The sequence below is a fragment of the Eublepharis macularius genome, chromosome 2 (assembly GCF_028583425.1).
Source record: "Eublepharis macularius isolate TG4126 chromosome 2, MPM_Emac_v1.0, whole genome shotgun sequence".
Taxonomy (NCBI): Eukaryota; Metazoa; Chordata; class Lepidosauria; order Squamata; family Eublepharidae; genus Eublepharis; species Eublepharis macularius.
The window spans coordinates 45597734-45612106 of record NC_072791.1 but is presented as its reverse complement, the minus strand read 5'-3'; the positions used below and the strand labels follow the sequence as shown (position 1 = coordinate 45612106).

The window sequence follows — 14373 nt, the reverse complement described above, 5'->3', positions numbered from 1 at the left end:
AACTGAGATAGAAGAAATGCTTAATTCACCATCTGACCTATATTTGGACTGCTTTGAACCAATTACAAGGACAGACCTTAACAGGATCCTAGCATCTATGAAAGCCACTACTTGTGTGCTTGAACCTGGCCCATCTTGGCTGTTAAAATCAAGTAAAGATCACACAAGTGAACCACTGAGATCTACTATAAATCAGTCACTAACTCAGGGCACCTTCTCCCAGCCGCTCAAACAGGCAGTTATCCGTCTTCTAATTAAAAAGTCATCTCTAGACAAAGCTGATGTGGCCAGTTATCGTCCAGTCACTAATCTGCCCTTTCTGTGCAAAGTGATTGAGAGAGCAGTAGCTGACCAACCCCAGATCTTCTTGGAAAACTCTAGTGCTCTAGACCCTTTCCAGTCTGGATTCAGACCAGGGCATGGGACAGAGACGGCACTAGTAGTGTTAGTGGATGATCTCCGTCTAAATATAGACAAAGGCCACACCTCCTTATTGCTCCTCCTGGATCTGTCTGCAGGCTTTGATACAGTAGACCATGCCGTCCTGGTTGAGGCACTTAGAAACAGAAGTGGGCATCAAAGGATGTGCCTTGGACTGGCTTAAATAATTTCTCATGGAATGGACTCAAAGGGTTGCCGTCAGAGATCAGCTATCTCCAGAATGGGAATTACCTTGTGGGGTCCCGCAGGGCGCAATCTTATCTCCCATGTTATTCAACCTCTACGTAAAACCTTCAGAACTCATTCGCAGCTATGGAGTGGGATGTCATCAATATGCAGATGATATCCAACTCTATATCTTGCTATCCAGGTCCCCACAGGATGCAGTAGAAACCTTAGATCGCTGCCTGCCAGCTGTAGTAAAATGGCTGAAAAATAACAAATTAAAATTGAACCCAGACAAGACTGAAGTGATGCTTGTTGGGAAGTCAGAAAAACATTGTCTTGAAAAACATTGTACTCCCCACCTTTGATGGAGTTCGTTTGACCCTCGCAGACTCGGTTAAAAGCCTAGGGGTTATACTGGATCCAGCATTACTACTAGAAAAACAAGTTAAGGCAGCTGCAAAAAACGCTTACTACAATCTCACTCTAGCCTGGAAAATGGCTTCTTATCTTGACATGGCCGACCTGGCAACCTGGATCCATGCTATGGTAATATCAAAACTTGACTACTGTAATGCATTATACATTGGTCTCCCATCTAACTTAACTAGGAGGCTCCAATTGGTGCAAAATGCTGTGGCTCGACTATTATCGGGAGCGAGCAGGAGCTTGAACATCACCCCCATCCTACAGCCACGCCACTGGCTACCTATCAGTTACCGTGCTCAGTTCAAAGTAATGGTTATTACATACAAAGCCCTTCATGGCCTTGTTCCAGCATACCTACGGGACCGCCTCTCTCCCTATGTCCCTCCACGGCAGCTTCGCTCATCTGAACAGGGTCTCTTACAGGTGCCGGCCTGTACATGGGCAAAATCAACAGCAGCCCGTACACGGGCTTTCTCTGTGGTGGTCCCTACCCTATGGAATGGCCTGCCTGAGGAGGTCAGGAGAGCCTCCTGGCTTTCCGCAAACAATGCAAAACTGGATTATTCAAAAAAGGCTTTTTTCTCAGCTAAGAGGGTGGTATTGTAGGAAAGGGATCCCAGATGTTTCACTAATGAGTTAGAAACCATAGATTTCTCCATTATGTTGCCTCACATATTATCTGTTGCTTTAAATATGTACTCCTATATCCTATCAGCACTTTATGTTGTTTAATGCAAGTCCTAGAATTGATTATGTTCTGTTTCAGCAATTCCTCAACCCCATAATGGATCCTTGCTAATACTATATCTTTGTAAACTTATATTCTTTACACCATGACATTATGAAAATGTTCTTGAAACTGTATTCATTTACCCTATGACATTGTTTATAGAAATGTTCTTGACACTGTATGAAAATGCCTGCCCTTGTCCTCTATATCTATCTATCTATCTATCTATCTATCTATCTATCTATCTATCTATCTATCTATCTATCTATCTATCTATCTATCTATCTATCTATCTATCTATCTATCTATCTATCTATCTATCTATCTATCTATCTATCGATTGATAGATAGATATAGATATAGATATAGATATAGATATATAGATGTAATTTTTAATGATAACATGTAGTATTTTATAATTTTAATGATAGCTAAATGTGTTTTAAGTTGTGTTGTGATCCGCCCTGAGCCCGCTGATGTGGGGAGGGCGGAGTATAAATCCAATAAATTAAATTATTAAATTAACATAAATAAAATAAAAATGTATATAGAAAAGATATTACAAGCCAAGGGGAACAATACTTTCTCACATTTAATACTCGTATTTTATCCTTATTAAGATTTCACATTTTATCCAGGAAGTGTTCTGTAGCTTCAATTTGATACTATATCAAAGATGTCATTATTTGAGCACAGATACTTCAAGATTCCTTTTCCTCATAAGAAATGCTGAGTAATAGCCTACCACCATTGATAAAATATTAACAGCACAGAAATAACTGTAAGCAAGGGAGAAATGCAAGAGCTGTTCTTGAAACCATTTGATCTGTCCTGATGTTCAGGCAATGTTCACAGATTTAGCACTTCGGCAACATATTTTCACCCCACCTTAGAAAATCACCACTACATATCATTGTGTCTTTTAAACTAACTGGGTTCTGACCAGTTCAACCAATGAATATGTTGTGATAAAGCAAATCCAGTTTGCACCTGAATTTCTTAGACATCCAACAATCAGGGCCCATCTGGGTATGTCATATAAAGACTGCACTAATAAACTTGTCTAAAATGCTTTTCTTTAATACTTGTGCTTGCTTTATTAGCCCGAGAGCCCTTTGTTATTAGACTCTATGAACTGTGAAGTGATACCTCTGCAAATTCTTGCAGAAATATGATGCAGCTGTACAGCTGCCTTCTTTCTCTCTTCTCCCATCCTGTCATTCCTTGCCTGTCAGTGCAGGAAGCTGTTAATAAGATGAAACAATACTCCTGGCATTCTTATCCAACTTTTTATTTTTTCAAACCTCCAAATTCCATTGTTTCCCAGTTTTTCATATACAAAGCTAGAACCAGAAGCTAACCGCCAAGTAGCAAAGATTATAGCCAGCCACATAAATTTCAAATAAAGAAGTTTCCAGACACTCCACAAACAGGAACCATTTAATGTTGCCACCCCTATCTCCATTTAACAGCAACTAGTTTTATCAAAATATTTGAGACAGCCACAACTTTTCGGTGGGAAGCTGTTTATAGAAACATAGAACTATAGAGCAGGAAGGGACCCCAAGGGTCATTTAGTCGAGGGTCACAAAAACACTTTGTCACTTCCAAAAAGTTATTCACACATCCCACTGGAAAACAGTCCCAGAAAAAGTGCATTATGGTTGCTGGTCTTTAATAGTTTATCTTTTATCAGTAGAAGTACATCTAATCATATCACCATCCTTTCTCTTGTTGAACATCTGTGCCTTAACCAAGGCAAAATTAATGCATCCACCATGCTTTCTCCAATCATCCATGAAAAGGTTTGATGGGAGCAGTGGCAACCCTATCAGTGTCTCATGGCATCACTCTTTGTAGGTTAGAGTTAGGTTTTAGCAGGAGGTATGTTATGAACAACGTTTACAGTGAAATGTATTTTTACAGTGAAGTCTCAGTTTATAAAAAGGAGTTCAGTAACACCATAAAGACCAATGAGATTTCCAGAGTACGAGCTTTCAAGGATCAAAGCTCCCTATCTGACAAACGGAACTTTGAATCCCGACAGCTGGTACCCTGAAAAACTCGTTTGTCTTTATGGTGTTACTAGTCTCGAATCTTGCTCTTCTATTGCCAGCACGGCTACCCACCTGAAACTGTATTTAACGGAGAGTACTCCCATGTAATAATTCCAGAGGGGCAGCAATGTTGCAACAAAAAATAAACATGTGTCCGGTGGCACCTTAAAAAACTAACAAGTTTCTTCCAGAATGAGCTTCGGTAAACTATCCGTGCCAAGATTCAGAAAGCGCTCACATCTAAAGATCTGTCAGTCTTGCATAAACTTCCACTAATGAAAGCCCAGCCTCTTCACCTGCCCCCCATGTCAGCGTGCACAGGAATGCAGCCACACCGACCTCGATAAACACCCTTCAGGGACAGCGGGTCGGGTCGGGAAACGTTTTCTCTTTAAATACCTCAGTCCGGCGGTATAGGGTGGCCTCCCCGAAGGCCCCCCGGCCCAAGATGCGGATGGGAACATAATGCAGCTCCTCCTGCTCGCCGCCTAAGACGGGAGGCGCAGGCCGGGGGCCGCTCCGGCTGGACGACTCGCTGCCGAAGTCAGAGCTGATGGAGTCGCAGTGCCTCTCGTACTCGCCCAAAGACATGGCTGCTCGCCGCCACCTCCTTGGGACGGGTGAAGACGGGGCTCCGTCGGGGCGCTAGAGGAGACGAAGGGCCCCGATGGGCTGAGGGAGGCAGGCGGCTTCCTCCAGCAGCAACAGCTATCGTCGCCAGAGATTCAGCGAGTCTCTATCTGTGCGCATGCGCGCGCAGCCCCTTCAGCCGGCCTCAACTCAAGCAGGAACAGGGTCCTCCGTGCTGCCCCCTTACCGGCCTCTCTGAGGCCCCTCAGCCCCCGAGCGCTCCATGTTGGCGGCTTGTCCTGCCGACCCGGAACCACTTCGGCGCCGCGCCTTGACGTCAGCACTCCCGCCAACCCCGCGGGCTAATTGCGGCGGGAGGAGGGGGGTTGGGTCGAGGGTGCGTGGCTGGGGAAGGCGAGCCCGGAGCAGTCGCGCGCTCGTTACCGCCGCGTAGCAAAAGTACCAACGGAGAGCCTCTTTCGCGACGCTTGCCCTCTTGGGGCTGTGTGAGACGGCCGTCCCTGTTCTCGTTCCAGATAGAGAATTGGTTCTGGGAGGAATGATTCTCACAGTAGAAAGAGGCTGCAGGTAGCCCGGCTGTCTTGGTTCACAGCAAAATCTGAAACCAAAAGACACCTTTTAAAATTACCGTTGATTATACTTTTTATTAAGAACAAGGAAAATGACACAAAACAGTATCAGGTAGGTCGCCCTGTTGGTCTGCAGTAGAACAGCAGGCTTTGGGTCCAGTGGCCCCTTAAGAGATGAAAGAGATTTTTCAGAGTGTAAGCTTTCTAGAGTCAGAGCTCCCTTCTTCTTTCACTGAGAAGCTTACTCTCTAAAAATCTTGTAGATATCTAAGGCACCAGAGGATTTAAAACCTTCAACAAAACAATATATAAGTTTTTGAGTTCTCCAGAACTCTTAATAGAAAAAGATGTCTCTGCCCACAATAAGACTTTGGTAAGCTACCTGTGTGCAATACTGACCAGGTATGCAGATTTAACCTGGTGCCACAGTTTTCAGTGTCTTAAAGTGCTAAACACAGTCACGCCCTTCTAAGCCAATGGACTTCACACAGTGGGTGTATTATGTGCCATCAAGTCACCTCTGACCTATGGTAACCCTATGAATGAAAGACCTCCAAAATGTCCTATTATTAACAGCCTTGCTCAGATCCAGCAAACTGGAGGACATGGCCTTTTTTATTGATTCAAGCCATCTTATTTTGGGCCTCTCTTTTCCTACTGCCTTCAGTAGGAAAAGTATTAGTATTACTGACTTTTCCAGAGAGTCTTCTCATGGTGTGACCAAAGTATGATAGCCTCAGGTTTGTAATTTTAGCTTCTAGGGAGAATTCAGGCTTGAAGTGATCGAGAACATACTTATTTGCCTTGTTGACCATCTGTCCATGGTATCCACAAAACTCTCCTCCAGCACTTTTCAAATGAATCAATTTTCTTCCTGTCAGCTTTATTCATTGTCCAACTTTCACATCCATACGTAGTAATGGGGAATACAATGATTTGGATTATTTTGATTTTAGTTCCCTAGTTCCCTCATGGCTGCTCTTCCAAGTCTCAATCTTCTGATTTCTTGGTCGCAGTTTCCCTTATGGTTGATGATGATTGAGCCAAGGAATAGAAAATCTTGAACCACTTCAATTTCCTTATTGTCAGCTTTAAAATTGTGTAATTCCTCATTAGTTATTTTGCCTTCTTGATGTTCAGCTTTTGCAATTTCTCTTTTAACCATCATCAGTAGTTGTTTCAAGTCTTTGCTATTTTCTGCCAGTAACATGGTATCATCTGCATATCTCAAATTGTTAATGATCCTTCCACTAATTTTCACCCCACCTTCTAAATCTAATCCAGCGTTCTTTATGATATGCTCTGCATAGAGGTTGAACAGGTAGGGAGATAATATGCATCCTTGTATGATACCTTTGCCAATTGGAAACCATTCTGTTCCCCATATTCTGTCCTAACAATAGTACAGGTTGCATTTCAAAACAATCAGATGTTGTGGTACCCCCATGTCTTTTAACACCATCCATAGCTTTTCATCAGCCACACAATCAAAAGCTTTGCTATAGTCTGCAAAACATAGGCTGATTTTCTTCAGAAATTCCTTGTTATATTCCATAAGCCATATCCTTTGGATAATTCCAGATGTGTAGCAGAATTAAACAGACTCCTGCTGCTTAGGATGGTCTCATAAATTGACCAGACCATCAGGGATTTGAACCCAAGTCTTTCAATCCCAAACTGTGAAGGAACTATTAACAGATGCTGGGAAAGGCTACAGAACTTTCCCTGACTTTTTCCAATAAGTGTGTTGGTTAATATTGTTTCCAGGCCAAGGACTAGCAACACTGCCTGTCCTGTTTTTGACTTTTTAATAGCGTTGCTTTAGTTTAGTTTAGTTTAGTTTAGTTTGTGGCAGTTCATATGCTTATAGTTGAAATGTAAGCCAACTTAAGATACACATTTTTTATTGTTTTTATTTGATTTTTTTAAAAAATTGTTTTCTATATGTTTGTTGTATTTGTTGTAACCTGCCTTAGGTCCTTTATTTTAAGTAAATAAATAATTATGCTATTTTAATATTGGCCAATAACAACATGCATTGTTTAGAAGGATCTCCAATCAAGTAGTAAATCCTGTTTTATTAAAAAGGGAGAATAACATGAATCTACAATAACTGATTACTTCTTATTTTTAAAGAAATTAATGGGAGTAGCTTCTTCTGCTGAAGACACATCATGCTATCAGGCTTTATAGAATACTGTACCTTTATTATTTATACAACATGTTTCATTATGAGTGTTTCATAAGAAAAGCCCCACTGGATCAGACCAGAGGCCAACCAATTCCACTCGTGGCACGCCGAACTGGCATTTTTCTTTTTTCACCTTCAGTCTGGCGTCCTGGAGACAACGGAGAACTTGTCGAAGGCAGCCGGCAAGTTCAGTAGAGGACACCCCGCAATCAGGACATCATCAAAATATGGGATGACTCCTGGGATGCCCCTCAGCAGACCCTCCATAAGTCCCTGAAAGATTCCAGGGGCCACACTGACCCTGAACTGGAGCCACTTAACTTTAAACGCTCCGCGGTGGGTTACACTGGTCTGTACTTCCATGGTGGCGTCGTCCACAGGGAGTTGCTGGTAGGCTTGCACCAGGTCAGTCTTTGCGAAGATTTCCCATCCTGCTAGAGATGCCAGGAGGTGACTGACTACAGGCACTGGGTATGTGTGCTGTTGGAGACAGTAATGAAGACTTCAGGAGCCTTAGCTCAGACAGAAGCTAAGTCAATACATAACATATATGATCTAGGAGATTAATATTTTCTGAGAGGTTTGTACCAGAAAGGTTAAGTAACTGTGGGTTTTTAGGATTTTTCTCTTTCAGCCGTTTTGGACTCCTGAGATCTGTACCTCTTGCCTGGTTTCCCTAAAAAAAACCCTATTACCTGCCTTTCCAGTTGATGAATATGTTATGAGCTAGGAGACCCAGGTTCGAATTCCGACTCCGCCATGGAAGCTTGCTGGGTTACCTTGGGCCACTCAGACTAACCTATCACAAAGAGTTGTTGTGAGATTCCCTAACATATCAGAGCCAATGTGGTTCTATAGTGGTTAGAGTGACCAGCTAGGATCAAGGAGACCCAAGTTCAAACCCCAATCTGCCATAGAAGGTTGCTGGGTGACCTTGGGCCCATCACACTCTTGTGATGATAAAATGGAGGACACGAGAATGATGTAAGCTGCTTTGAGTCCTCTGGGGAGGAATGCAGGTATGACATTTGTTATAAAAGGACATTAACTCTTGCTGTTGCTTCATCAGATATTGTTGCAGCTCTTTCAACAGGATGTTGCATATTCAGTATTCAAACCACCGTTAAATATTTCATAAGTAATGAGCTATGGGGTTAGCATGCAGAACAAACAAGGGCAGGCCCCTAGTAAATAAATAGCTTCTTATGCCCACTTGATGGCCTCAGCAGCGGCTTTTAGAAGTGGACTCTTAGTTTCTAATTGCTTCCTGCAATCTCAAAGCTGATTTATACCATAGGTTTTTTTCCAGATACATATAATTTGGAATTAACACACTGTCTATATTAATAGACAATCTATTAAGTCTATGACAATCTATTAAGTCATGTATGACAGTTGCTTTTGTTGTTGTTGTTGCAAGTGCCCATGTTGAGAAAGCATGAGTGATTTGTGGCTTCACAACAAATGTATCCAGAACACACACATGAAAACCTGCAGTTCCCTATCACGTAGTGTATCTTACTAAAATTATTCACTCTCCTACATATATTCATTATGCATTTTGCTCCCATGCTGCTGTTTATAAATGATCATGGGTCATATGAATACATGGATTTCAGAAGACGTTATTTTTCCAAGAATAGGACAAAAGTACCTATAGATATCTACTAGCCCTATTTCAATTATTTGATAGTGTTAACAAATATTCAAGCTCCCTTGCATGTGTGTTTTATAAAAAGGTAGAATATAAATATTTGAAATAAATATTACAGGCCTTTATAAGCACTAAAGGAATCTATATTAGACTTACACCAACAAAAGTTTAATTGAGTACAATTAAATAGTAGAAATATCCCCTGAAATTTATCTGAGGACTTACCCAGTGTTATCTGGACAAATGTACTCCTTATACTTCCTGCAGTATAGTGAACATTTCCTACATTTTTATATATAAATAATGGAGTGCTGCAGTTGTTCTTCAGAATTGTCCTTTAAAATAATGCTAGTATGACAGTTTTTTAAAAAGACAGTTTCACACAATTCATATAAAAATAAGCACATGTCTTTTAATCCCTATGAAACAACAAAATGCAATCAACATATTGAGAGTCTCTGAATGCTCTACAGTGTATTCTTAAAGGCTGTTGTATTTTCTTTAAGATGGCACAAATTAATTCATGTACATTATATCCCTCATATCATTTCCCCATTGCTACAAGCCTCATAATTAACATCTTCCCCACAAGTTCAAAGTAATCAGATCCTTTAACAGACCCAAAATAGACACCGATCTTTCCTTAAGCTTTAATTGCACAAAAATACGTCATTCAAAATTGACTTGTAGTGAACAAAAATATCTCTGCTCCGTTCTGTTTCAGTACAAATTGCAACAAAAGATCCTACATTGTAGATCTGAAATTATATATAATAGTAGATATGAAGCAAAGCCTTTGTATGAAAGACAGTTTGCCCTAATGGGGTAGATGGAACAAAAAGTTTCAATTTACTCTCTGTGGCAGTTTAAAACACTTCACTTCTGTAAGTCTGTACTGCCACTTCATGGTGGGGGTGGGGGGTGGGGAGAGTAAGCTAATGCTGGCTCTTCCTGCTTTGGCCCAACACGGGAAGGAGAAGTTATCCCATATCCCAAGCAAAATATGTGCAGGATGCTGCCTTTAAAAGGCAAGTGTACCGATGAGATCAGTCGTATTTACACTCACCCACACTTTCTCCTTCAAGCATCTCAAAAGAAACAGCAAGAAAATACTACTGACTCTACAGCCATTCCGCTCCAGGCTATTGTCGCTCAAATGCACACCCAAGAGCAGTAGCATATCCACAGTAAAATCTCAGCATGAGTCCAGTTAAAACGTTTAAATAAATCAAATGCTATTCAGCCTTACAAGAGAGAGAGCTTTTAGGTCTGTTTGAAAACAAGCTATAAGCCATGTAAAAACAGACCTGCTGAAGTATTTATTGCAAACAGAGCTGGGTTAAACATTTTCCAGCTGAGTAATTCCAGTCCATTTTAGTTTTCATAGGTGGGGGAAAGCAATATACAAGAATGCATGTTCCTTGGAACTTGAGAGTCATGTTTCTATTTCACACTCCTCTGCTTCAGCTTACTACAGATAGAACTTTGCAGTATTTACATGCTTGAAAACGTTCAAGCAAGGGCTTGCAAAGAACAGCACAGCTGAAGATGCTGGGAATTTCCCTTAAAAATTTAACTGGTTTGCTTTTAGACTTCATCTAATTAAACACAGCCTTCAGCACAATCTGTTGCGTGCTAATCAAAACAGGAAAAGTAGAACTGAAGCAGGCTAGTTGGAGCCTGCACTATAAGGTGACCAAACTGATACTGATGTTTGGATTTACTAGCTGAACCTGCATGTTACCAGATAGATCTATACTCTATAAGCATTTTCTTTCATTTCTTGGGCATTCATTGTGATGGGGAACGATGGAAGTGTAGCTACCTACCATGCCTAATTTACGTACATCTTGAAAGGTGGCATTAACAGGCTGGCAAAGTATGTGTCTAGTTATCACAATCCCACTGAAAAGGTTAAGAGCTCCTCCAGGGAATTATTTTTCAACCCCAAGATGCATCCATTTAAGAAAATACTGTAAGAAGTGATGGGTGTTTTTTTTCCTGCTGTAAATGGATAGATTGGAACAGATGGTATTCCAGTCAATGTACTTCTGGAAAGAAAAAAAATTGTGTGTTTAACCTCACACAACAGCATAACAAGTGTGGGGGGGCAACCTCATTTTCCCCTTCCCCACTATTTTTTTCTCTTCCCCTTCCCACCCACCAGCCAACCTGCTTTTACCCCCCACCCCCACCCCATCTTCAATTTCCCTTACCCCTGGCAACCTCTGCCCATGTAAACTATGGTCCAGATGTACTGTGCTAGTCAGCCGCCCAGGCCCAGTTGTGTGGTAAGGAACCTGCAATGGTCACTTCATTTCACCCTGTATCCCTTTCCCAACACTATTCTTTACCTAGCAGCCTCCTTTCCTTTTCCTGCTTCCTTCTGTCCCTCCCCCACACAAAAACCAACCTACCTTTTTTCTGCTGATCTTCAGTTGTACAGTATATAATTAGATCCAAGGCTAGGGGTTTTTCACTGATACACCATTTTAAAAAGGGGGTCATTTTACATTTGAATAAAAGTTACAGTTATAATCAATAATTTTGTGTGTGTAACGTTTTTAAAGAAGTCATAATTCAGGGTTATCTTCCTTTTGAGTAAATATGGTATATATCATTTATTTACTTCATTTAGGGGGACCTTGCAGGGTTGCAAGGTCCCTCAGAGGTGAAAGCAGGAGATGGGGGGGCAAGTAGTGCAGGTGGTACTTTTTGCATGTGAACAGTATGTACATGCTCTGGAGCGTCCCATGTGGCACCAAGAATGACATCATTCCGAGCATGCTGCAGAAGCAATGGGTTACAACAATATTTGACCTCAAATACTAAATTGGAAGGGAATTTTTTAAAAACAGCCCCCAATTTAGTATTTAGGTTCAATTGGATCCCTGGCACAACCCATCACTTCTGCACCACACCAGGGAATGCCATTCCCAGCATTCCTGCACCTTTCCCCCCTCGGTGACCAGAATTGTTAGTTCTCCATTTCTCACTCAGCCATGAAGCTTTGTGCGTGACAGTCTCGTTCTCAGCTTAAACTAATCCACAGGGTTGTTGTGAGGAAGAGAGAACCGACAACACCGACCTGAATCCCTTGGAGAAAGGGCTCCAGGATTGAAAGTATGGAGGGGGGCTAAATATTAGTATCTTGCTCCAGTATTGGAGAACTGCATCTCACTGTTACTCTGAGGCAAATATGCTGCCCTAGACAGTGTTCTGGACTTAGCTACAGGATTCCCAAATTCAAATACCTGCTAAATCATAAAGCTCCTTCTGTGTGGGGCAGGGGTCCCCAACAGATAGCTTGTGAGCTACCACTAGCTCACGAGCTACTACAGAGTAGCTCATACATCCCCTAGGAGATGCAGGAAAAGATGAAACAGTCAACTCTAGGCCTTTAAAAAAAGCTTTTATTTAACAGGATTTTTGTCTGGCCTGCTTAACTGATTGCTTCATTTCTTCCTAGTCCATGTTCTCTTTCTGGGACAGAACAAAATTTGATGATCAGGAAGCTGTAATTAAAGAAAAGGTTGGTGACTCCTGGTGTGGAGGGATAAATAGGATAAGAATTGTTGCATATTTTGTGCACTGAGAAGTTATGTAGAAAGATAAACTGCTTAAGTCACAGATGCAGGAAAGAATCAGTTATTTAAGGTATAAGTATTTGAGAGAGACTCACAGACACCATTCTAAAGGATTTTTTTTCTTCCCAAAAATGTTTATTGAGGAAAAAAAAGTGACACATTCCCAACCCAATAGCTACAGATAAATCTGTACAGGTTCCCACTGCAGATTCTACTTGGCAGCAATTATACCACAAGAGTTAGGAGCAAAGTCAGATCAAGTTACACCACTGCAACTAAGGCAAAATAGTCTCATTTTATCCAACCAAAAAGTCATCACTCCTGATTGACAATGAAGTGGCAAACTGAAGAGAAAGGATAAAATAGACTTCCCCCAACCTTTTTAAAGCTAACATAGATGTGCAACTGGATCCAGATAAGGAAACTAAGATATCTTTGTGTCACGCAGCACAATCCTCCAGCATCACTGTCACTGCTGTTAGTTTTATTTTTAAAAGTTTGTTGTAACAGCTTCCAAATATTCAAAGATTTTAAAAAGTGACGGGCTTTGGAATCTGACTTTAAAAGCCAAAGTGGACATTTGCAAGCAAAATTAACAGCACCGAGGACTCATTAACCCGCTACAAAGGCACAGTCTGGAGTTCTAAGCTTCCAAGTCACATACTTGAATCATGACTGCAGGTGCATAGCGAAAAAGGACTTAAGGCTCTTCCCACTGCCCTTTTCCCAACTTGAAATGGCTCCAGGGACAGTATTGGCCCTGTAGCGGAAACTTACATGGCTCCAAAGTGTCCCAACAGGGCAAACAGCAGCTCCCTGGAGCTGTTTCAAGTGGGGAAAATGGCACCGGGGGAGGGGGTAGCCTTAAGCACCCTTTCCCCATGCGACAGAGCCCCAATCCAAATAAGACTCACGCACCCATGGAAGACAAAGCATTCCAGAAAATATCTTTGTAACATGTGAATCAGCCCTGGTTTGGGAACAAGTGGTTTGGGAAAAAGTGAAGTGATCTGTTAAGAAGTTTCAAGGTTTATCAACATAGTTGTTGCTCTCTATACTGGATCTCCATGGCAACACAGATCTTAAACCTGGCATTTTTGGAGCCAGGGAGGACCTCTTCCTACATTTTTACCTCTTTTTTTTTTAATATATTTAAGCTCAACTCAAAACAAGAAAATGAATGTTTCCAGAAACAAGAAGCTACTTTGTGGGGAGGGGAGCAGATGACACAGCAAACATCCTTGGAATCCAGCATATCAATGGAGGAGGGAGGTTGATATCTGTAGGTCAGTCTTAAAATCTAAAAAAGAATTCAGGAGTGGCCTATGCAGAAAGATCCCTATTAACTAATAGAGTAAATTGTATAGGGCCAATAGAATAGACAGCTTAAGACTCATAACCACCATGTTCAAAGTATGTGCCCACTGCTGTAAGCCCTGAAAACTAGTGCCTAAGAAGGTGCACACTTTTTTAAAGCAGTAGTTTCAATGCAAAATTATCTACAGACTATCCTTCTGTCTTGTATGTCTGCTGTTATACATTGTAGTATCTGGATGTAACTTGATTTAAAGTCTTATTACTATGCTGTTTTGAAACTGACCATATAGCATTCTTATTAACCTATGTCTAGCAGATTTTACATTGGCCATTACAGCAGTGTGTTGTTGTCTCCCCAAACCCATCCCCAGCACAGGGATAAACCTGAGCATGCATTTCAAGTATGTGTCTGACAGATGCTTCTTACCATTAAAGGAAGAGTCTTTTTCACAGTATCCAAGGTGCTTTCAAGAACCATAGTACCATCTTAGAACAAGAGAAGTATTTTCCCCGGAAGAATTAGAACAAGAGCCTGAGAAGTCTGTCCACCAAGGTTTTCTTCCATAATCTAAGCAACCGGACCTATTTATTATCCTCAACTGTTAAGTTCCCTTCCTGCTTCTAACAGAATATCCTGACAAC

The 14373-nt window shown here is 41.4% G+C and overlaps 1 protein-coding gene across 2 annotated transcripts in view; it reads right to left on the bottom strand.

Moving 5' to 3' along the window:
• The window catches only part of NEK9 (NIMA related kinase 9), a 30877-nt gene extending 26195 nt beyond the window's left edge, over positions 1-4682 (bottom strand). For both annotated transcript variants that reach the window (XM_054970625.1, XM_054970626.1), the window contains exon 1: positions 4222-4682. In XM_054970625.1, the coding sequence (XP_054826600.1) occupies positions 4222-4413 (192 nt within the window). In that variant the 5' untranslated portion in view covers positions 4414-4682. The remainder of the gene's footprint in view (positions 1-4221) is intronic.
• Between the last annotated feature and the right edge of the window lie 9691 nt (positions 4683-14373).